The sequence below is a fragment of the Acipenser ruthenus genome, chromosome 50 (genome assembly GCF_902713425.1).
Source record: "Acipenser ruthenus chromosome 50, fAciRut3.2 maternal haplotype, whole genome shotgun sequence".
In the NCBI taxonomy this organism is placed as follows: Eukaryota; Metazoa; Chordata; class Actinopteri; order Acipenseriformes; family Acipenseridae; genus Acipenser; species Acipenser ruthenus.
Window position 1 is genome coordinate 435414 of NC_081238.1, and position 24301 is coordinate 459714.

General features: G+C 48.2%; 1 protein-coding gene across 6 annotated transcripts in view; it reads right to left on the bottom strand.

The window, feature by feature from the left end:
- Positions 1–23447, bottom strand: part of LOC117967966 (calmodulin-binding transcription activator 2-like) — a 40420-nt gene extending 16973 nt beyond the window's left edge. For all 6 annotated transcript variants that reach the window (XR_009319964.1, XR_009319963.1, XM_059015316.1 and 3 more), the window contains exons 1-11: positions 23381–23447; positions 22773–22876; positions 21743–21810; positions 21117–21252; positions 20438–20509; positions 19330–19483; positions 17810–17929; positions 15103–17465; positions 14483–14609; positions 13128–13262; positions 3477–3616 (exon numbers count right to left, since the gene is read on the bottom strand). Coding sequence is in view for 4 of the 6 variants with exons in the window: in XM_059015316.1 (XP_058871299.1) it covers positions 3477–3616; positions 13128–13262; positions 14483–14609; positions 15103–17465; positions 17810–17929; positions 19330–19483; positions 20438–20509; positions 21117–21252; positions 21743–21810; positions 22773–22876; positions 23381–23414 (3453 nt within the window). In the remaining 2 variants the exon portion in view is untranslated. The remainder of the gene's footprint in view (positions 1–3476; positions 3617–13127; positions 13263–14482; positions 14610–15102; positions 17466–17809; positions 17930–19329; positions 19484–20437; positions 20510–21116; positions 21253–21742; positions 21811–22772; positions 22877–23380) is intronic.
- Positions 23448–24301: the final 854 nt, after the last annotated feature.

Below are 24301 nucleotides of genomic sequence, written 5' to 3' on the forward strand. Positions count from 1 at the left end.
AGAGGAGAGAGGGAGAAGCGGGGGTGTGAGGGAGGAGAGAGAGGGAGGAGAGGTGAGGGAGGAGAGATAGAGGTGAGGGAGAGAAGAGAGTGACAGAGAGAGGCAAGAGATAGAGGAAAGCAGAGGAAGAGAGAGAGAGAGAGAGAGAGGGGGGGGTCAGGGAGGGGAGTAAGGGGAGAGATTTACTTTAGATGAAGAATGCGATTGCACTTAATAATAGAATCAGTAATAATAATAATAATAATAATAATAATAATAATAATAATAATAATAATAATAATATTTAATTTATTTCAACAGTGCTATAGAGCTGGGGTTGGCTGTATTTACCAGCGGTGTGCAGGAGAAAGAGTGAGGGGGAGAGAGAGAGGAAGAAAAAGAGACAGAGAGAAAGAGTCAGAGACAGAGGGAGGAAAGAGAGAGGAGGAGAAAAGGAGTGAGTGAGAGAGAAGGATCTGAAAACAAACATATTTAAAGTATAAATCTATGCTTCTTGTATAGTTTGAGAGCGTGAATGCGCTGAAATTTAGAAACTGATCTTTATATATATATATATATATTATCTCCAACACCTGGTGATGTCGAAACGCGCTGTGTGTCGTGTTTATAATAATAAAGAATTACTTTTTTGGTTTTTTTTAGATGTAAAACGTTGCCGCCTGCTTTTTACTCACTTGAACATCAAGTCTAAAGTGAATTAAGGATACAACTGAGCCATACTGAGAGTGCGTCTCTGCATACAACAAACAAGCAGACTTTGGTTTGTCTTTTACTCAACATGACTAAACAAAGACTTTTATATTCTAGACCGTTTTTGCGTCAGCATCTATATGAAAGATTTGTGAACCTGGGCTGTGCACAAATGACTTTTTCACTATAAATATATATATATACACATTTATATTTACAATATGCATATAATCCTGGCTGTGGGATCTTTGAACGTTTGCCAGACAGCTGTCATAAACACCTCCCAGGAATATTAAGCCTGTCCCTGTACCCCCCCCACCCCCGCTTTCATTAACACCTTGCCTGCAATGACAGACACTGACATCACAGTCTCTGGAACAGCTCTTAAAAACATCTCAACTCCGTGTCACTCAGCATGCCAGACATCTCCTCTCATCACACGCAGGCATGGAAACCAGACTCCTGCTGCACAGCAGTTTCACCCATTCCAGGTTTTACTACCAGCTTGGTCAGCCACAGTGTCTCTAGGTTAACAAGCCCAGGTGCTGTACTGAATTAGCTGGCTCTCAGATCCCCAGTACAGCACTGAGTTCTCTATACTAGACTGTACTGAATTAGCTGGCTCTCAGATCCCCAGTACAGCACTGAGTTCTCTATACTAGACTGTATTGAATTAGCTGGCTCTCAGATCCCCAGTACAGCACTGAGTTCTCTATACTAGACTGTACTGAATTAGCTGGCTCTCAGATCCCCAGTACAGCACTGAGTTCTCTACACTAGACTGTATTGAATTAGCTGGCTCTCAGATCCCCAGTACAGCACTGAGTTCTCTATACTAGACTGTACTGAATTAGCTGGCTCTCAGATCCCCAGTACAGCACTGAGTTCTCTATACTAGACTGTATTGAATTAGCTGGCTCTCAGATCCCCAGTACAGCACTGAGTTCTCTATACTAGACTGTATTGAATTAGCTGGCGCTCAGATCCCCAGTACAGCACTGAGTTCTCTATACTAGACTGTATTGAATTAGCTGGCTCTCAGATCTCCAGTACAGCACTGAGTTCTCTATACTAGACTGTATTGAATTAGCTGGCTCTCAGATCCCCAGTACAGCACTGAGTTCTCTACACTAGACTGTATTGAATTAGCTGGCTCTCAGATCCCCAGTACAGCACTGAGTTCTCTATACTAGACTGTATTGAATTAGCTGGCTCTCAGATCCCCAGTACAGCACTGAGTTCTCTATACTAGACTGTATTGAATTAGCTGGCTCTCAGATCCCCAGTACAGCACTGAGTTCTCTATACTAGACTGTATTGAATTAGCTGGCTCTCAGATCCCCAGTACAGCACTGAGTTCTCTACTCTAGACTGTACTGCATAGTAGTTTTACCCATTCCAGCTTGTACTAGGAGCTTGATCAGCCACAGTGTATAGGTAACACGTTCAGGTGAGTCTTATTAGAATAGCAAAACCAGGAATGGATCAAACTGCTATCGAATGGGAGTCTTATTTCCAATGTCTAGGATAAGTGCCCTATCGGCCACAGAGGTCGCTGGTGCGCGGTGAACCGTGGATTGCCCTGCCGACCTAATCCCTCCCTACCCGGGCGGCACTCGGCCAGCTGTGCTTCACCCCCTAGGAACCCTTGGTCACGGTCGGCAATGACGTAGCCTGGATTCGAACCTGCGATCTCCAGGCTACAGGGCGCATCCTGCACCACGCGGAGAGCCTTTACTGGATGCACCACTCGGGAGCCCCCCGCTGGCATCCTTTAAGACACAGCTGCTATAAAGAAACCTAACAAGAGGCCAGAGAGCTGAAGTTTCGAGGGGTGAGCCCCAATAACCTTGCGCTTGTGCCAATAAGTGGGAAGGGCAGGGATTTTAAAAGCACTGGTAATCCACATTAACTTGACCTGAGCGAACGAAAACGAACGAGACGTAAGCGAGAGTATTTTTAAAAGGGCTGCTTAGCTGCGATGACGCTTGCTGGTTCTAGTAAGAGGCGGGACAGTGTATTTGAAAGCCTCCGTTAGCGCTCACTGCATTGCCGGTGCTCAGAAGGGCCAGTAAGAAGTCAGAACGAGGGATCTGGCAGCCCTGGTTCGGTAGGTTGCTTATCTCTGCCTGCGTATATCTGCCCCTCCTCGGAGCCTCAGAGCTAATAGCAGCCAAATGCAGGGACTGTGTCCCGCTGGGCTAATGCCCTGACTGCATCCTGAGCCCTTGAGCCCCTGCTTAGGGCTAATCCTGCTTGACAGGTCACGAGGCCCCCCCCCCCCCCGCCTGTCAATGGAGATCACTCTCTCACAAGACCAGGTCTGAGCAGTGCATGACTTCTCTCTCCCTGCCTGTCAATGGAGATCACTCTCTCACAAGACCAGGTCTGGGACCTATCCTCCTAGTCACTGTTTTCAAAGTTCATGAGCTAGTTAAAGCCAAATGAAATACTGTACAGCTATTTGTATTACTACAACAACAACAAAAAAAAAAATATATATATATAATTATTATTATTTATTTCTTAGCAGATGCCCTTATCCAGGGCGACTTACAATTGTTGCAAGATATCACATTATTTTTTACATACAATTACTATGTAGAAATACTTCATGAAGAAAAAAATTAAAATCCGACAAACCGAAAAGTTTTGTTTTTTTTTTTAAATCAAGCACATTTTGAACCCTCCTCGCTCTGTACCTGGAGGTGAGTTTTCTCCCCGGGTCCTGCTTGCTGGTGCTGTGCCCCCCCCTCACCCCCCCTCGCTCCCCCCTCGCTCTGTACCTGGAGGTGAGTTTTCTCCCCAGGTCCTGCTTGCTGTTGCTGTGGAGTTTGTTGCTGCTGCTGATTAGATGCTGTCATCTCAGCCATTCTCTTCTCCATCTGCTCGAGTCGCTCCAGAATCGACATCCTGAACTGGTTATCTAAAGAAAAAAAAACACAGAGCGCATCAGTGACACACACACACACACACACACACACACGCCCCCCAGAGCTGTAACACACCCACCCACCCCAGATCCGGTACATGTGAAAATGTGAGGGGTTACCAAGAGACCAAACCAGGGCTTGTAACTCACACACGCCCTGCTGCACCCAGTCCTGAGGCTCAGAGCTCCCCTCAATGAAGTCTGTTATTATTATTAATATTGAAATGATCAGGAGCCAGGAGTTTGAGCAGGGTTACAAACTCACACTAGCCCTGCTGCTGCTGCTGCTGCTGCTGCACCCAGTCCTGGGGTTCAGAGCTCCCCTCAATGAAGTCTGTTATTATTATTAATATTGAAATGATCAGGAGCCAGGAGTTTGAGCAGGGTTAGAAACTCACACTAGCCCTGCTGCTGCTGCTGCTGCACCCAGTCCTGGGGTTCAGAGCTCCCCTCAATGAAGACTGTTATTATTATTAATATTGAAATGATCAGGAGCCAGGAGTTTGAGCAGGGTTACAAACTCACACTAGCCCTGCTGCTGCTGCTGCTGCATCCAGTCCTGAGGCTCAGAGCTCCCCTCAATGAAGTCTGTTATTATTATTAATATTGAAATGATCAGGAGCCAGGAGTTTGAGCAGGGTTACAAACTCACACTAGCCCTGCTGCTGCTGCTGCTGCTGCTGCACCCAGTCCTGGGGTTCAGAGCTCCCCTCAATGAAGTATATTATTATTAATATTGAAATGATCAGGAGCCAGGAGTTTGAGCAGGGTTGCAAACTCACACTAGCCCTGCTGCTGCTGCTGCACCCAGTCCTGGGGTTCAGAGCTCCCCTCAATGGAGTCTGTTCTTATTATTAATACTGAAATGATCAGGAGCCAGGAGTCTGAGCAGGGTTTGTGACAGGAGCTCAAACTAGCAGCTACAAGGACACACAATGCAAGGGGACGGGCATCAGGGAGGAAGGCTTCAGCCTCTTCAAATGGAAATTATTCACCTGGGGTGACCCCAGCTAACATCCTATTTTGGAACCTAGTGAGGGGTGGGGGTGTGCTGTCCCAGTTCTTTAAAAACTACCAGGGAAGGGGGGGTGGGGGGAGCGTTAAAGAGGCCAGCGGGTTTGTGATAATTTCACAGCTCGTTTCAGCCTGGGTGACAGCCTGGCATTGCTGTCCGCTTGCCCGCTCAGAGGGCTCACAAGGAGACCAGAAAGAAACTGTGGATATTAGTTTACATAACTGGTGTTGTTTTTTTTTTTTTTTTTGCACCTGTTGAACAAATTCAGTAATTTAGTCTTTCGAAGTCGCAAATCATACAGCTGTGGCCGCAGGTTTTGCATCGCGACCCTATAGAATTAACACATTCTGCTTGGTAAAGTCGAGTGAAACCTGCTGAATAATGCCACCTTAACATAGCAAATTACACACCGCTTTGGAGTTTTCCCGCATTAACTGAAAAAGTAAAAAATGCGACATTTCCAAAATCTAACATGAAATGCTACTGTACTACTATTATGGCTTCCTTTTTTTATGCAATCTCATTTCGTAGTTTCTCTAATGACATGTTAAATAATAAAAGATCTAAATGATGTTCCTATCTTTTTTTTTTTTTCTTTTTTTTATTTCTGTCTCAATCCTGAAATTCTAGGTGATGCAAAACCTGTGGCCTCAGCTGCAGATGAAATTCAAATCAAATGTTTTGCATCGGTTGATACTGCCTGCATGTAAACGCTTCTTTGTGACTGGCATCAGAGTCTTTTTCTATGACTAGAATCGGTGCAGCGAGACTAACATGTCTTTGTAATACAGAGTCTGAGTTTCATGAGATCATGCAATACAGCACATGAGAGAATTCGCCAACGAGACCAGCCCATTCGGACCATCAGCGCTCGTACGGTTCCTAGCAGCTGATTGATCTAAAAAAACTCTTGTCAAGATGGGTCTTGAAGGATCCCAGTGATTCGGCATCAAGAACACAGCTAGGGAACACCCTGGCTAACCCATTCCATGCCCTCCCCACGCTGCACGACTACTTGAATCCAGCTCTCCGCAGGTGAGGGCTGATTTACCATCCCAAAAACTATATGAATATAATTTAGATCTTTCATTCAACATCATGGAGATTAGATAAAGGGGCATTCAGAATAGAAAATAGGAGGCACTTTTTTACACAGAGAATCGTGAGGGTCTGGAACCAACTCCCCTGTAATGTTGTTGAAGCTGAAACCCTGGGATCCTTCAAGAAGCTGCTTGATGAGATTCTGGGATCAATAAGCTACTAACAACCAAACGAGCAAGATGGGCTGAATGGCCTCCTCTCGCTTGTAAACTTTCTTATGTTCTTATGTAATCAAAGAAACTACAAAATGATATTGCATAGAGTCTACCGGAAGCCATAATAGCAGTACAGTAGTATTTCATGTTAGATTTCGAAATTTTTTCAAGCCAGTTTTTCATTAAGTGTTCTGTAAAACTCCAAAGCGGTGTGTAATTCCATATGTTAACAAGGTAACATTATTCAGCAGGTTTCATTCCACTTTATGAAGCTGAATGAGTTTGTTCTGTAGGGAGATGCAAAACTTTTGGCCATAGCTGTGCATACCACCACCACCAACTATCACTTAAAAACTTCTGTTCGGAATCGACAACCATAGAACTTTAACAAAAATAAATACAATTCAATACGGTTCCCCCCCCCTGCACTGCCTTGCAAAAGTTACAACCAGCAAAAAAAAAAAACTACAAAAGATTATTTACATTCATGACTCAGCTATTAACCACGCCATAGAAACACTAAAAGAATCTTCGTAAGTTCAACAGCAAACGTTGCCACCAGAACCCCTTCTTAATGTAACTCACTTTACATTCACACAGTAATAAATCATACAAATATTAGGGCTGACATGGATTACTGGGGTTCAGCGAGACCCCCCCGTAGCGCCTCATTTCAAGGTTATTAAAACACGAAGCGCTACAGACCTGTATACAATAGATGCTTGCATACACCTGGAAATATAACACTGCCTAGCTTTGCAAAAGTAAGCAACAACAGGTAAACTAAATACATGGCAAGCAGCCATCCACACATTTATACACTTATACATGCACAGTAAAGAAAACAACTATTATATTATTATATTATAATATTATTATTATTATTTATTTCTTAGCAGACGTCCTTATCCAGGACGACTTACAATTGTTACAAGATATCACATTATTTTTACATACAATTCCCCATTTATACAGTTGGGTTTTTACTGGAGCAATCTAGGTAAAGTACCTTGCTCAAGGGTACAGCAGCAGTGTCCCCCACCTGGGATTGAACCCACGACCCTCCGGTCAAGAGTCCAGAGCCCTGACCACTACTCCACACTGCTGCCCTGCACTATAAAATGCAAAAATAAGACAGCTGGAACTTATCAAAAATATACTCAAAAATAAATATCTACACACACATTTTAAACGCTGGTGTGAATTTAGGGGTGCGCTACTGTAGGTACCCCACATCTCTACGAACAGACGTGCGTCTCGGTGCGTGTACCCCAAGAAACGCGCAGCTTCATAAGAAAACTTTTTCAGGGGAACACAAATCAGCCTGGAAAAAAAAAATATATATATAAACAGCCGAACAAAATCTCGGAGCTTTCCTGCTGTTTGTGTCTAAGTCTGCACCTACCTTTTCTGTCCTGTTCCATCGTTTCCCACAGTAATGAGCAAGAATCGCTTTCCACACTTTTAATAATAGGTGGGGGGGGGGGCAGGGGTAACGCAGGGGAGGGGAGGGGGGTGATAATCGCGGTCCTACGATCACCTCTTCATTGTAAGCCCCTCCCCTCTTTTTTCAGTTTTGGGTGTCGGAAACTCCTTTTTATGCAGTGATCCAGTCCCTTCGATACAAAATAAAAATGTATACCTGATAATGTAACGAATGAATGAATTAAGAGTTCAGGAATCAGCCGCTCAAAGACAAGTCCAGCAAGTCAGAATCCTTCATCCAGAATCCAGCTCTGCAGTTAAAATATATACCTAATAAATAAATATCAATAGTGATCATCTTCGAAAGGGAATGGCGGAGAGTCTTGCGGGTGAATCGGAGTTCGTTAAGGAGTTAAATCTGTTGTCTTGCTCGAGACACATTTTTTTATAAAAGGAAGCAGCAGTTCCCAGGCTTTAAAAAATAAAAAAAAATTGTCCAAAAGTTTCTTCTGCTGCCAAAACTGCAGCTTGCTCGTCCTCTTCCAGCTCGGTTGCTACTGCCCCCGTTTTTGCTGTCCTGATAAATTAATTATGAGTCCCTCCTCCTCTCCTCTCTCTCTCCCCCTTTCTTTCCTCCTTCTCCTCCTCCCCTCAGCTCCTGCTTCCTGTTCTCTTTGCTCAGCTGGAATTCTGCTGTCGAGAACAAACGTTGACGGCGTTGTGAAAACGAGGACAAAAAACAAAAGTCGGGAGGAGAGTAGGTAGGGAGCGTGGGGGGGTGGTATGGAATGTCTTAAATGGAGAGCTGGAGAGACTGGGAGGAGGCACCGTGAGGCCCTTTACTGCATTATGACAAACTATACTGGGAAGTGCTCCTGCAGCTCCCCCTCTAACTCTGGGATCAGGATTAAAATAACTCATAGACATGCTGTACTCTGAGAGAGAGAGAGAGAGAGAGAGAGAGAGAGAGAGAGAGAGAGAGAGAGAGAGAGAGAGAGAGAGAGAGAGAGAGAGAGAGAGAGGGGGAGAGGGAGAGGGAGAGGGAGAGAGAGAGAGAGAGAGAGAGAGAGAGAGAGAGAGAGAGAGAGAGAGAGGGAGAGAGAGAGAGAGAGAGGTCGGGGTTGTGTCACAATGCAAACTGTACCAGGGGATGTACCTAGACATGCTGTACTCTGAGAGAGAGAGAGAGAGAGAGAGAGAGGGAGAGGAGAGAGAGAGAGAGAGAGAGAGAGAGGGAGAGGAAGAGAGAGAGAGAGAGGGGTCGGGGTTGTGTCACAATGCAAACTGTACCAGGGGGGTGAGAATGTGGAGTGAAACGTGGATAAAGGTGGCACACTGACTGAGAGAGACGCTGTTGACGCACCCTCTCAACACCACCGCTCCCTCCAGTCCTGGGAAGTTTTCTTATCTCTTAATGAGCTCAGTCTCAAAGCCACAGCACCAGCTGCTGAGAGATACTGACTCTGTGTGTGTGTGTGTGTGTGTGTGTGTGTGTGTGTGTGCGCGCGTCTCTCTGTGTGTATGTGTTGGAGTATCTGTCTCTGTCTTTTCCATGGTTGTACTCTGCCATAATACCATAGTTTATCCTGGTTTGCCATGCTTATTAATATACTTAATCATGCCTCTCTGTGCTTTACAATGCTTCCCTATGCTTTACCAGACCTCTTTGTGCTTTACAATGCTTCCCTATGCTTTACCAGACCTCTCTGTGCTTTACAGTGCTTCCCTATGCTTTACCAGACCTCTCTGTGCTTTACAATGCTTCCCTATGCTTTACCACACCTCTCTGTGCTTTACAATGCTTCCCTATGCTTTACCACACCTCTCTGTGCTTTACAATGCTTCCCTATGCTTTACCACACCTCTCTGTGCTTTACAATGCTTCCCTATGCTTTACCAGACCTCTCTGTGCTTTACAATGCTTCCCTATGCTTTACCAGACCTCTCTGTGCTTTACAATGCTTCCCTATGCTTTGCCAGACCTCTCCATGCTTTACAATGCTTCCCTATGCTTTACCACACCTCTGTGCTTTACAATGCTTCCCTATGCTTTACCACACCTCTCTGTGCTTTACAATGCTTCCCTATGCTTTACCAGACCTCTCTGTGCTTTACAATGCTTCCCTATGCTTTGCCAGACCTCTCCATGCTTTACAATGCTCCCCTATGCTTCACCAGTCTTTGCTGTGCTTTTAGTACTTTTTAAAAAGAGTAGTGCCAGCAGCACTAGTCAATATTCCTCCTGGTAACCAGGCTACTTGATCACTGCATATTTATAAAACTTGGATCTCTGAGCTGTGGCAGGTTAACACACACACACAGGCAGGCAGGCATCCAGACCAGTTAATTGCTAACAGTGACAGATTTATAATGGAGCCCCCTCCTCTGAGCTATAAAACACGAATACTGTTGACAAGAACAAGCCTGTCAAGGAAAACAACGGGGATTAGGGGGGGATTAGGGGGGGATGAGGGGGGGTGCGGGGGGGAGGGGGTATAGCAGCATGCAAGACAGCTATAGTTGCGCCCCCCTGCCCCCCACTACCATAATATTTGATTGAACAATTTAAGTTTACTTTTCATCATTTGTAGCTACAGTACAGGGTTACTGTGTACAGATTCACTCCATCGCTGCGACCAGTTTAAACCAGGTTCTCAGTGAGGGTAATGGTAAGGGATGACGCCAGGAGGTTTCGGGCTCCTGGAGTTAGGGGCTTTCCAGCTGGCCCCCCGTACGGCTGCTCAGCCTTTGAAACCTGAACCCTTCTGTTCCTTCAGGAGGGATTAGAGGCGATGACGGGGACGAGAGCAGCACACTGCGCTAACCATGCAGAGCAGAGAGGGAAGGGAGGGAGGGAGGGAGGGTAGATCTTATTAGGAAAGGGGAATAAAACAGTAACAAAGCAGAGTGGATGCACAGGTAAGCATTTTAATAAACATGGCAAACTACAGTAAATACCATAAAGTCGAGGGAACACGGAGCCCCTGTGCGGCTTGGAACTTGGTTTCAGGAGACGAGGTTTCAGGCCCCTGTGTGGCACACCAGGGGAGACTTGGGGGGGTTTGATACAGCAAACCTCAAACTAGGACTCCTGGAACCAGGTTTCAAGCCGCTGCTCCTGAAAAAGTGGCTTCGTGTTCCCTCAGGGCAGGCATTGAAATAAGACTCCTATTGCATAGCAGTTTCTCCCTTACAGGTCTTAAGACGAGCCGGTTAGCCAGTGTTACTCTTATTAAACTCACAGCAAAACCAGGAACGGATCAAACTGCTATGTAACAGGAGTCTTAGTCCCATCCTTTGCAGGGAGTACAGCTTATTAAAGAAGCGCTCTCTCTCTCTCCCCCTCCCTCTCTCACTCTCACTCTCCGTCTCTCCCTCCCTCTCTCTCCCTCTCCCTCTCCGCGTCTGGCTGACCTGCAGAGCTGCGGTCAGTGCAGTGAATGTCTGTTGCTCACAGGGAGTTCCTGGTCGTCATCGGTTTTTCGCAGCTCAAAATAAACAGACCCAGAATATCCCGGGCTCAGTCTTTCCACCCCCTCTACCCCCTCCACTGGTGTAACCCTAGATCACCAAAATACCAACCAAACCAAACCACACACGCACACACAAGCACAAGCACAAGCACACGCTGCCACTTCTTGAAGTTCATGCTTGTTGTATTAGTTTTTTTCCACCCCCCCCCTCCCTCTTCGAATCTGTCGAGTTGGTAAACATGTTGCACAACAAGTCTGGTGCTGCCGTTTCTGTCCGTCTGTCAGTCTATCCGTCTGCCTGCCTGTCATATCATTCCTCTCTGAGAAGAAACAGAGACAGAGAGAGAGATACAGACAGAAAGGAGAGAAGACAGAGAGAGGAGGAGAGAGAGGCAGACAGAAACAGGTACAGAGAGGAGAGAAACAGAGAGATACAGACAGAGAGAGAACGAGCGGGAGAGATAGTGATACAGAAAAAGGACAGCGAGAGAGACAGAGAGATACAGACAGAGAGAGGAGCAAGAGACAGAGATACTGACAGAGACAGAGAGGAGAGAGAGAGAGACAGACACAAAGAGAGAGACAAAGATACAGACAGACAGAGAGGAGAGAGTGAGAGAGATAGAGTGAGAGAAGGAGAGAGATACAGACAGAGAAGAGAGACAGACAGAGATACAGACAGAGGAGAGAGAGACAGAGATACAGAGAGAGAGACAGTTCTCTCCAACGCATGACTCTAAGTCGCTCTGGTATGTGTGTCTGCTAAATGACTAAATAATAATAATAATAATAATAATAATAATAATAATAATAATAATAATAATAATAATAATAATAATAATTCATCTGTAAAAACAAAGCAGACTTATCGACAGAGTCAAGGACCTGCTGAAGTGTGAGAGCATCACCACACCCATCAGCCTCTCTGCAGCCTCTCCTCCACAGCTATCAAACAGTCAACAGTGCTGAAAGAGACAGCAAGTTCAAAGACACGCTGTCTCTCTCAAGGAGGCCCCGTTTTTTACACTGTTAGTCCCCCTGTCATGAACGGAGGAAGTCATTTGCCTGTGATTTACAAACAATGGGAAATATAGGCCAATGTCTGGACCAATTGATGACACTGAGAAAGACTTCTAGTGGAAACGTTAGCCATTGAATTTACACTGAAGATGCTGAGAAAGACTTCTAGTGGAAACGTTAGCCATTGAATTTACACTGAAGACCCTGAGAAAGACTTCTAGTGGAAACGTTAGCCATTGAATTTACACTGAAGACACTGAGAAAGACTTCTAGTGGAAACGTTAGCCATTGAATTTACACTGAAGACACTGAGAGAGACTTCTAGTGGAAACGTTAGCCATTGAATTTACACTGAAGACACTGAGAAAGACTTCTAGTGGAAACGTTAGCCATTGAATTTACACTGAAGACGCTGAGAAAAACATCTAGTGGAAACACTTGTCTTTGAACTCGCTAAGTTTCTTTCAGCATTTTCTAAATCTGGCTTCTCTCTAGCTGCTGTCTGGCGCCGCTGCAGAGGGATGAGTTTAAACCTCACATTCACGGTCCAGGAATGTTAATGAGACGAGAATGGGGATGGCAGGATAATCCGTGTGGATCAGAAGACCGGTGGAGCAGAGGAACACGCGCTTGTGACTCGGAGCAGACAAGGATACTGAAGACAGCCCCCCCCCCCACCCCCCCTCACTTCAGCTGAGCAAGACCTGCACTATTAAATCTACACCAGTGGAAGATCAGATCTCTCCCAGCTTCAGTGTGTGCAGCTCCCACAGTCGCTCGCTTCAAATCAACTCTCAAGACCCACTTGTTCTCTCTCGCATTTAATGCTCAAGCCTGATATCTGTTATTAGCTGCTGTCTAAATTGCTATTTCAGGTTTTTCACTCTTAGTCGTATGATTCTGTATGACACACGCATCCACAATGTCTAGAATTCACATCCTTGTATTTAATAGGCAGCAGTGTGGAGTAGTGGTTAGGGCTCTGGACTCTTGACCAGAGAGTCGTGGGTTCAATCCCAGGTGGGGGACACTGCTGCTGTACCCTTGAGCAAGGTACTTTACCTTTAATAATGTGATATCTTGTAACAATTGTAAGTCGCCCTGGATAAGGGCGTCTGCTAAATAAATAATAATAATAATAATAATGTGCTGTGCCCTGCATTTCACTGTATTTAATGTGCATTGTCCCTCACTATCTTGTAAAGCGCTTTGTGATGGTGGTCCACTATGAAAGGCGCTATATAAAATAAAGATTGATTGATTTTTAGAATCACTTCTCAAAAGGTTTGGGAGAAACTGCAGTAAGATCGACTCACCGTCCAGGGACAGCCAGTCTATCTGGGTGCTAGGCAGGGTTTTGGAGTTGCGGGCTCTGTACTCAAATAGCACAGAGGAGGAGATGATGTGATTCTCCTGGGCTACCTGTAGAGTCACCAGCCCAGCCTCGTGAGCTGAAACAAGGAACGAGAGACGTATTAAACAATCAGGCACTCAGTACTGCATGCAGACTGAACTGCTCCCTCCCTCCCTGAGAGAAAGGGGGCTCCCTCCAGTCCAGGGCAGGCTTGAGGCACGGAGACTGAACTGCTCCCTCCCTCCCTCCCTCACCCCCCTAAGAGAAAGGGGGCTCCCTCCAGTCCAGGGCAGGCTTGAGGCACGGAGACTGAACTGCTCCCTCCCTCCCTCCCTGAGAGAAAGGGGGCTCCCTCCAGTCCAGGGCAGGCTGGGAACAAAACCAAGCAACGCAGCTTTATTGCGGCAAGACACTGCCACCTGTTGGTCAACATAAAACACTGCAACTAATAGACATAGACGACTGGTCTTACTTTGTGTCCCATGACATGAATTTGCACAGTAAGTTGCAATGAAATGGCTGCACCAGTCTAGCTAAACCTTTTAATAGTTCCCCATAGTAAAAGCACAGCAAAGTGTAATAAAGCACAGCGAAAGCATGGTCAAGCATAGGGAAGCATTGTAAAGCACAGAGAGGTGTGGTAAAGCATAGGGAAGCATTGTAAAGCACAGAGAGGTCTGGTAAAGCATAGGGAAGCATTGTAAAGCACAGAGAGGTCTGGTAAAGCATAGGGAAGCATTGTAAAGCACAGAGAGGTATGGTAAAGCATAGGGAAGCATTGTAAAGCACAGAGAGGTCTAGTAAAGCATAGGGAAGCATTGTAAAGCACAGAGAGGTGTGTTAAAGAACAGGGAGGCATTGTAAAGCACAGAGAGGTGTGGTAAAGCATAGGGAAGCATTGTAAAGCACAGAGAGGTGTGGTAAAGCATAGGGAAGCATTGTAAAGCACAGAGAGGTGTGGTAAAGCATAGAGAAGCATTGTAAAGCACAGAGAGGTGTGGTAAAGCATAGGGAAGCATTGTAAAGCACAGAGAGGTGTGGTAAAGCATAGGGAAGCATTGTAAAGCACAGAGAGGTGTGGTAAAGCATAGGGAAGCATTGTAAAGCACAGAGAGGTCTGGTAAAGCATAGGGAAGCATTGTAAAGCACAGAGAGGTCTGGTAAAGCATAGGGAAGCATTGCAAAACACAGCTAATTCAGTACAGCAGGGACGGAAATAAGACTCCCGCAGCATAGCAGCTTGATTCCATTCCTGGTTTTACTACGAGTTCAATAAGACACACATGAGCTTGTTTCCCCATCCCTGGCTGTACCTACCGGGGCAGTAGCAGCGCAGCACCCCAGACTGGATGAGCGAGGCTGGGACAGTGATGTGGTCGAAGAGGCAGGAGTACCGCTCGCTCCCCGCCATCCAGGGCCCGGTGATCAGCACCTTCACCCCACCCTGGGAACACACAAGCGCCGCACACGGCACTATTACTAATGAGTCACTCAGCAGACGCTTTTATCCAAAGCGACTTACAGAGACCAGGGGGGTGAACTCTGCATCATCAACAACTGCTGCTGCAGAGTCACTTCCAATAGGAGCTTGTTTGTTTTGCGTCTCACCCGAAGGACGGAGCACAAGGAGGTTCAGTGACTTGCTCAGGGTCACACACACACACACACAGGGAGTCAGTGGCTGAGCCGGGATTTGAACCTCCTGGTATCAAGCCCATTTCTTGGGCTACCCCGATAACCACAATACAACCTAGCCTTGACACGGCTACACAAGCACGCATCCACATTGTACTCGCGCGGTCTTGTGTAAGTGTCCGGTGGCTACCTCGAATCAAGTTTTTTCTTATCTCACACGCTACCCCATGCATCTCTACATATATATATCACAATTAATCAAACTATCGTTACTCTTCACTGTGGTGAAACACGCAGCTCACCTCTGGGTAGGACCATTCCGGAGAAAAATCGGTGATGGTGACCGGCTGCCGTGCTTCCATCCCTCCAGCAGGGGACGACGGAGCCCCGGCGGCCAGCTCAGGGTAGGGGAGGAAGTGGGGCGGGGAGATCTGCTGCAGCTGCGGGCTCAGGTGATAACTCCCCCCGGGGGCCAGTCCGGGAACTGCGGTGCCAGCGAGCGTGGGGGTGGTGACGCAGGCAGGGGGTGACGATATCATAATGGGAAAAGGCTGTGAGTGGGGTAGGGGGTTGGGGAGAGAGAGGGGCAAGGGCTGGACTGTGGTACCGCAAGAAGAAGCAGGAGGGGGAGGAGGAGGAGGAATGGAAGTGCAGAAGGACAGCTCTCCTCCCACGCGCCTCCCTTCATCCTCCGAGATGAACTCCGAAATCAGGTCCGGAAACTGGTTGTCAAAGGAGATCTCGAACTGCTCCTCCTCCATGCCTAGGCCCAGTCCGGTTCCGGCGCCACTGGGCTCAGCGGTCGCGGGCCCCAGGCTCCTCTGTATGATGCTGTAAAGATCCGATACGGTCGCGTTGTTTCCGCGCGGCTCAGACGCTCCAGCACCGGCTGAAGCAGAACAAGAGGATAGTGATGAGGAAGAGGAGGATGAGGAAGAAGAAGGAGGAGGAGGAGAGTGTCCTTCCAGATGCCCCCTGCCCCCCGCCTCTCCCTCCAGCTCCCTCGGCCTCCCCGGGTCAGCGTTAGTGTCCATCGGCGTCTCCCCTTCTGTGGAGCCGGCTCGGAAGTTCAAGGCTGGGTTTTGCTTTTCCTCTTCGGCCGAGCTGCAGCAATCCTGGATCCTGTTTTTGACGTCGACGGGGGAACTCCTCTTCCTGTGTCGCGCTGGATGCGTTCCCCCGACCCCGATTTCCCCAGCAGCGGCGTCGTCGTCTTGGATGAAAAACCGGTTCCCCTTAACCGGCGGCTGGGAGCTCTTGCCGCGTCGGTTGTCGCTGAGGCAGCCCATCTTCTCCGCCAGGCTAAGCCCCGAAGGTATGGCAGCCGTGGCGACCACGACCAGGCTACTGGGCCCCAGAGAGACCCGGCTTAGGGGCACGCTGGGGAACGTTTGGGCTGCCAGGCTGCTTGTGTAAGTGGAAGTGGAGTTAGAAGACGGGGAGGCAGGATGAGGAGGGGAAGGGAAGAGAGAGACGCAGACCGGGCTGGAAAGGGTTTTCGGGGTGGCTGAGTCGGCTACAACACAGTGCGGGGAGATCCGAGCGACGGCAGAGAGCGAGGGGGCTGCTCCGTTACCGTTAGTGTCAACGTGGGCGATCCTGTTGCTGTTAGCTGTGGGAGTTGGAGCGGTCCCAGCTGCCGGGGTAAAGGAGCAGGCAGGGTGATGAGAAAGCTCCCCGCCTCTTCTCTCCCTCTCCTCCTCCCTCTCCCTCTCGCCCAGGCTCACTACCCCCGGGGAGCGGCTGGAAGCCGGAGAGCAGAAGCTGACGGAGAGGGAGTCCTGGTTGGCGGCGCCCCCGTAGGTCTGCCCCTGCCTGGGGCTGTTGAGGAAGGAGTCGGGGTCGAAGGCAGCGGGGGCGGGAGGGGGTGTTCCGACAGAGGCTGGAGCAGGAACAGCGGGAGTGGGGCCACTATCAGTGACTTCCATGCTGGCGTCCAGGGTGTCCGAAAGCATTAGCCCGCTGACGGAGCCCGGGACCAGGGCTAGGATGACGGGGGCTGCCCTCGGGGGTCCCAGCTTGGGGTGCGGGGGGAGCTGGGTAGCGGAATGGGAGATGGGGGTGCTGGTACTAACAGCAGCCACAGTGTTAGCCTTTGCTATCAGCTGCTGGCTGGGGGTCAACCCATTATTGTCCACCATACCGCCCCCTCTCCCTCCTCCTAGCCCCGTCGTCATGACGATCACTGCGTTCTGAGGTAGGCTGCCGGTCACCGCGGCGACGGGCACGCGCTGGTCCCCGTAGTGACCGTTGCCGAGGGCGCCGGTCGACGGGGAGTTCTGGGCAGAGTCGGGGCTGCCGGCGAAGGAGGACTGGCTGGAGGAGAAAGAGGACTGGCTGGAGGAGTAAGAGAGAGGGGAGCCCTCCCCAGCACTGCTCAGCCCGGGACTCATCCGCGCGCCCAGCGCCTTCCCCCCCTCCCTGTGAGGCAGGGGCTTATGCTGTTGCTGCCGTTGTTGCTGAGTTGTTGGCTTCCCCTTCTCCCCTCCTCCTCCTCCCTCCTCACCCCCTCCCTGGTCCGTGTCTGGCACTGGCTCGCCCGTGGAAAGGTTCTGCACCTCGGTCAAGGCAGGGTACGAGGGGCAGGGCCGCACCTCCTCCACTTTAGGGGAGATGATGCGGTGCTTGGTGCTGTTGCACTTGTGAGGAATATTACCCGGGGTTCCTGAAAGACAGGGAGAGATGGAGAGAGGGAAAGGAGGGAGAAGAGAAGGGGAGTAAGAGAGGGAGAGAAACAGATAAATTGAGGGAGAGTAAAAAGGAATACTAATTTTAATTGAGTCTATTGTTTTTATTATGTAAGAATACCTAACACCTCCCCTCTCCCTCCTCCCCCTCCCTCTCCCCACCATCCCTCTCTCCCCTCTCCCCCCTCCTCCCTCCTCCTCCCTCTCCCCCCTCCTCCCTCCTCCTCCCCATTCCCCCTCCCCCCTCCATCCCCATCCCCCCTCCCCTCCTCTCTCCCCTCACCCCTCACCCCTCACCCTCTCCCCTCTCCCCTCAACTCACCCAGGTCTCCGCTGCAGAGGCAGGTGTGGGTCCGGGGCTGTGGCTTTGCTTGGTGACTCTCCAGAATCTGCTGCACCAGCTGTTCGATGCCATTGCCGCAGGTCCACTTCACACCGTGAACTGAAGAGAAGGGAAGACGGGAACACAACAGAACAGCCTCAGACCCTGCGCACACAGCTCTGTCTCCACACTGGGTTTGCCAACCACATTAAAACGGGGTTTGTAACAAGAAATCAACAAGACTAACAAGAATTAAATAAATTCATTCATTGACGAAGCCGACTGAATTTGAATTTTCCTCTCATCCGCTGACATTTTCACTGCCGTACTGAGGCTGTAAACTATATTTTCATCGTCGGTTTACAGCCTCTGTGTGCACAATTACACTTTGCTGTGCTTTTACTATGAGAAACTTTTATAAGGGTTAGTTTACCCTGTTTTTTTAATATGCTTTACCTCTCTGTGCTTTACAATGCTTCCCTATGCTTTACCAGACCTCTCTGTGCTTTACAATGCTTCCCTATGCTTTACCAGACCTCTCTGTGCTTTACAATGCTTCCCTATGCTTTACCAGACCTCTCTGTGCTTTACAATGCTTCCCTATGCTTTACCACACCTCTCTGTGCTTTACAATGCTTCCCTATGCTTTACCACACCTCTCTGTGCTTTACAATGCTTCCCTATGCTTTACCACACCTCTCTGTGCTTTACAATGCTTTACCAGACCTCTCTGTGCTTTACAATGCTTCCCTATGCTTTACCAGACCTCTCTGTGCTTTACAATGCTTCCCTATGCTTTACCAGACCTCTCTGTGCTTTACAATGCGTCCCTATACTTTACCAGACCTCTCTGTGCTTTACAATGCTTCCCTATGCTTTACCACACCTCTCTGTGCTTTACAATGCTTCCCTATGCTTTACCAGACCTCTCTGTGCTTTACAATGCTTCCCTATGCTTTACCAGACCTCTCTGTGCTTTACAATGCTTCCCTATGCTTTACCAGACCTCTCTGTGCTTTACAATGCTTCCCTATGCTTTACCAGACCTCTCTGTGCTTTACAATGCTTCCCTATGCTTTACCAGACCTCTCTGTGCTTTACAATGCTTCCCTATGCTTTACCACACCTCTCTGTGCTTTACAATGCTTCCCTATGCTTTACCAGACCTCTCTGTGCTTTACAATGCTTCCCTATGCTTTACCAGACCTCTCTGTGCTTTACAATGCTTCCCTATGCTTTACCACACCTCTCTGTGCTTTACAATGCTTCCCTATGCTTTACCACACCTCTCTGTGCTTTACAATGCTTCCCTATGCTTTACCACACCTCTCTGTGCTTTACAATGCTTCCTTATGCTTTACCACACCTCTCTGTGCTTTATAATGCTTCCCTATGCTTTACCAGACCTGCCTGCCTGCCTGCCTCTCTGTCTGTCTGTCTGGCTGTCTGTCTGTCTGTCTGCCTCTCTGCCTCTCTGTCTGTCTGTCTGTCTGTCTGTCTGCCTGGCTGTCTGCACTCACACATGGGTCTGAGCTGGCAGATGAGCTCCTCTTTGGACCATTTGAGCCACTCCCTGCGGTCGCTGCTGCTGGAGCAGAGGATGGGTCCGCAGACCTTGCAGCCGTCCTCGCTGGCTGGCACGTTCAGGTAGTGCACCAGCACGATGTCGGGGTTCTGCGGGGAAGAAACAGGCGGGACTTAGAGAGGGGCGCCTCACTTTGGGATAGCACAGGGGCGCCTCACATTAGGGATAGCACAGGGGCGCCTCACATTAGGGATAGCATAGGGGAGCCTCACATTGGGATAGCACAGGGGCACCTCACATTAGGGATAGCACAGGGGCGCCTCACATTGGGATAGCACAGGGGCGCCTCACATTGGGATAGCACAGGGGCGCCTCACATTAGGGATAGCACAGGGGCACCTCACATTAGGGATAGCACAGGGGCGCCTCACATTAGGGATAGCACAGGGGCACCTCACATTAGGGATAGCACAGGGGCGCCTCACATTGGGATAGCACAGGGGCACCTCACATTAGGGATAGCACAGGGGCACCTCACATTAGGGATAGCACAGGGGCACCTCACATTAGGGATAGCACAGGGGCACCTCACATTAGGGATAGCACAGGGGCGCCTCACATTGGGATAGCACAGGGGCGCCTCACATTAGGGATAGCACAGGGGCACCTCACATTGGGATAGCACAGGGGCGCCTCACATTGGGATAGCACAGGGGCGCCTCACATTAGGGATAGCACAGGGGCACCTCACATTGGGATAGCACAGAGGCGCCTCACATTAGGGATAGCACAGGGGCACCTCACATTGGGATAGCACAGGGGCACCTCACATTAGGGATAGCACAGTGTTTCTTTAGCAAAGAAAACTAAACACACAGCAAAGCAAACAACTGAATGCAACCGCTGCTGCTGCAGAGTCACTTCCAATAGGAGCTTGTTTGTTTTACGTCTCACCCGAAGGACGCAGCACAAGGAGGTTCAGTGACTTGCTCAGGGTCACACACACACAGGGGGTCAGTGGCTGAGCCGGGATTTGAACCTCCTGGTATCAAGACCCCTTTCTTTAACCACCAACATGAAACAGACGGGGGGAGCTCGCTCACCTGCAGCAGCCAGTAGCACCTCCTGTGGAATGTTGGGACGATGGAAGAATGGACGTAGCAGCCATAGAGACACTGTGGACACAAGCAGGACACAGGCAGGGAGTGAGTCAGCAGGGAGCCAGTCTAGCAGGCTCCACGTGACTGTGGTCTTTATTATTATTATTATTATTATTATTATTATTATTATTATTATTATTATTATTACAAAGAAATGATCTCGTAAAAATAAGCCTATACCGGAAACCATAATAGCAGTACAGTAGTATTTCACGTTAGATTTCGAAATGTCACATTTTGTGTTAAGTATACGGGGAAAACTACAAAGCGGTGTGCGATTCAATATGTTAACATCACATTATTCAGCAGGTTTCATTCGACTTTATGAAGCAGAATGTGTTAATTCTATAGGGGGACGCAAAACCTTGGGCCAGAGCTGTAGATCAGATAACACATTAATTACATTCCATCATAAAAAAAAACAAACTGTAAAATGAAAAAGGAAAGAAAAAAGCAACAGGTGCTGTCTCCTGATAAACTCGACTCCGCTCTCTAGCCCCACTTTTGCTCAGTCACCTCTTTATTAAGTGATGTTAAAAAATATCTGGAATGGAAAAGGTTTCTGTGCGGAAATGCCAGCAGTGCAGTGACCCCGGGGAGCCATGCAGGGGGTGCCACTCACCTCCATGCCCTGCACTTTCAGCTTCATGTGATCCTCTCTGGTCGTCTTCCCGTCTTTCCTCTTCTTCCAGCAGTAGCCGTCGTTGCGGTACTTCACCTTCTTTCTGTTGTACACGATGATTGAACCATTCTGGGGTCTATCAGGAGGGAGAGACACACAGTGAACTACAGGGAGTTCATTTATAACTCACACTAGCCCTGCTGCTGCTGCTGCACCCAGTCCTGGGGGTCAGAGCTCCCCTCAATGAAGTCTGTTATTATTATTAATATTGAAATGATCAGGAGCCAGGAGTTTGAGCAGGGTTACAGACTCACACTAGCCCTGCTGCTGCTGCTGCTGCTGCTGCACCCAGTCCTGGGGTTCAGAACTCCCCTCAATGAAGTCTGTTATTATTATTATTAATATTGAAATGATCAGGAGCCAGGAGTTTGAGCAGGGTTACAGACTCACACTAGCCCTGCAGCTCATAGCAAAACCAGGAATGGATCAAACTGCTATGCAACGGGAGCCTTATTTCCATCCCTGAATCATTTTGTGAGGTCAATATTCAGACCACTGAAAACCAGCCAGCAATGCTCTAGCGCTAATGTGGGAATAATTTTATTTTAGTGTTAAAAAAATGTTACCTTGTTTTGAGGGAGCAGGACAGCCACTCTTCATGCTTATCAAACGTGATTAAGTACGAAGCGATCTCCTGGAAAAATAACAAGAGACGATTCAGTCACCTACTGGAGGTTACAGAGAAACACACACACACACACACACACAGAAACAGAAACACACACACACACACGCACACACACAGAAACACACACACACACACACACATACATATACACACACACACACGCACACACAGAAACAGAAACACACACACATAGACACACAGAAACACACACACACACACACAGAAACAGAAACACACACGCACACACACAGAAACACACACACACACACACACACAGAGAAACAGAAACACACACACACACACACACACACACAGAAACAGAAACACACACACACACGCACACACACAGAAACACACACACACACACATACATATACACACACACACACACACACACAGAAACAGAAACACACACGCACACACACAGAAACACACACACACACACACACACAGAAACAGAAACACACACGCACACACACAGAAACACACACACACACACACAGAAACAGAAACACACACACACACACGCACACACACAGAAACACACACACACACACACACATACATACATATACACACACACACACACACACACGCACACACAGAAACAGAAACACACACACATAGACACACAGAAACACACATACACACACACAGACACACACACACGTCTGCGTTCCTATATTGGAAATGACGACACTTTAAAAGATGAGCTACAATTGATCCACTTGCATCTGACAGCGCTACAGCTCTGGGCAAAAAATAAAGTCCTGCATCGCCCTGCAGAATGAACTGATTCTGCTTCGTAAAGTCGAATGAAACCTGCTGGATAATGCGCCCCTCTACCAGTCCGCGCCGTGCACAAGGGGGCTTCACATGAGTGCGAGCTGTGCGAGGGTGCGGTGTACGAGTGCGCGCTAGACCAGTGCATGCTGTAGGAGTGCTCCCTCGCTCGCTCGCTTGCTCACCTTGTTCGTGTTCCACCTCTGACGCTCCTTGGGAAGCGCCGTGCACTTCGGCACACATTCCAGGAGTTTGTTCGGCAAAAACATCTTCGTGTGTTTATTGTTTTCTAAAGGGAAGAAAAAAATGCATGAATGAATATATATGTAGGGTACAGAGTATTGAGAAACAGCAGACAGCTCTCTATCTAGCCAAGGAGAACCAGGATCAAACAGGATACTCATCAATCACTAGAAATACGTCACCGAAGAGGACAAGTAACCGATAAACTGAAAACTCACTATTTTAATAATTAGCTACGTCTTCTTTAGATAGCACGGCTTGATAGCTGGAGAGAGAGAGAGAGAGAGAGAGAGAGAGAGAGAGAGAGAGAGAGAGAGAGAGAGAGAAGGAGGGTCTGACAGTTAAAAAGTCACATTGTCACATGATTTGAATGGAGTGAGGCATTTAGGATTATCCAGGTCAAAGCAGATTTAGAGAAAAATAAAATAATGAAAACTCAACATGGGAGCAGCATGACCAAGTGCACCCAGAAAGACAGGACGGGGAAGATACACAAAAAGCAACCGAGATGCCATTGGAAACCACTGTGTTTGGAGTTTGAATCCCTTACCGGTGAGCTCAGTGGAGGTCTCTTTGTTGTTCATGTTGAACCCCTGGAGAGACCCCCCCACCCCCGACCCCTGACCCCCGTCCGCCCCCACCACGTCCCAATCACAGGCTCAGCTTCTGATCTTTCAGATCTCCCTCTGCGCTGCGACCCAGCCCAGCGCCGACACTGGAGAGAGAGAGGGAGAGAGAGAGAGACAGCATGTAATTAATACTATGAACAGCAGGGTATCTACCAGCACAGCACTGACACTGGAGAGAGAGAGAGAGAGAGAGAGAGAGAGAGAGAGAGAGAGAGAGAGAGAGAGAGAGAGAGAGAGAGAGAGAGAGAGAGAGAGAGAGAGACCCCGACTCAGCCACTGACTCCGTGTGTGACCCTGAGCAAGTCACTTAACCTCCTTGTGCTCCGTCCTTCGGATGAGACGTGAAACAAACGAGGTCCTATTGGAAGTGACTCTGCAGCAGCAGTTGTGATGCATAGTTCACCCCCTAGTCTCTGTATGTCACTTCAGATAATAATAATAATAATAATAATAATAATAATAATAATAATAATAATAATAATAATAATAATAATAATAACACTATCAACAGCAGGGTGGCTCAGCAGTTCAGTGTTTTTTTTGTAGCAGCAAATCAATTTTAAATTAATTGTATATCATTCTAGCACGATTCTCTAATTCAGACAAACAGAGATACGAGACATGTGTCGTGTGTGTGTGTGTTTAAAAATGTTCCAACGAGCACAACAATAGTTTGTGATGGTTAGTTTCGCTCTTCGTGAACACATTTTCGCTTCAGAGTACATTGTCTGACTTTATATTTTTTTATTTAGAATGTCCAGTTATGTTGCCCCCCCCCCCACAGCTGCTCAGGAGGCCCGAGGGTTCAGCAGCCTCCAATCCCACGCCCGAGCCGGCTTCCT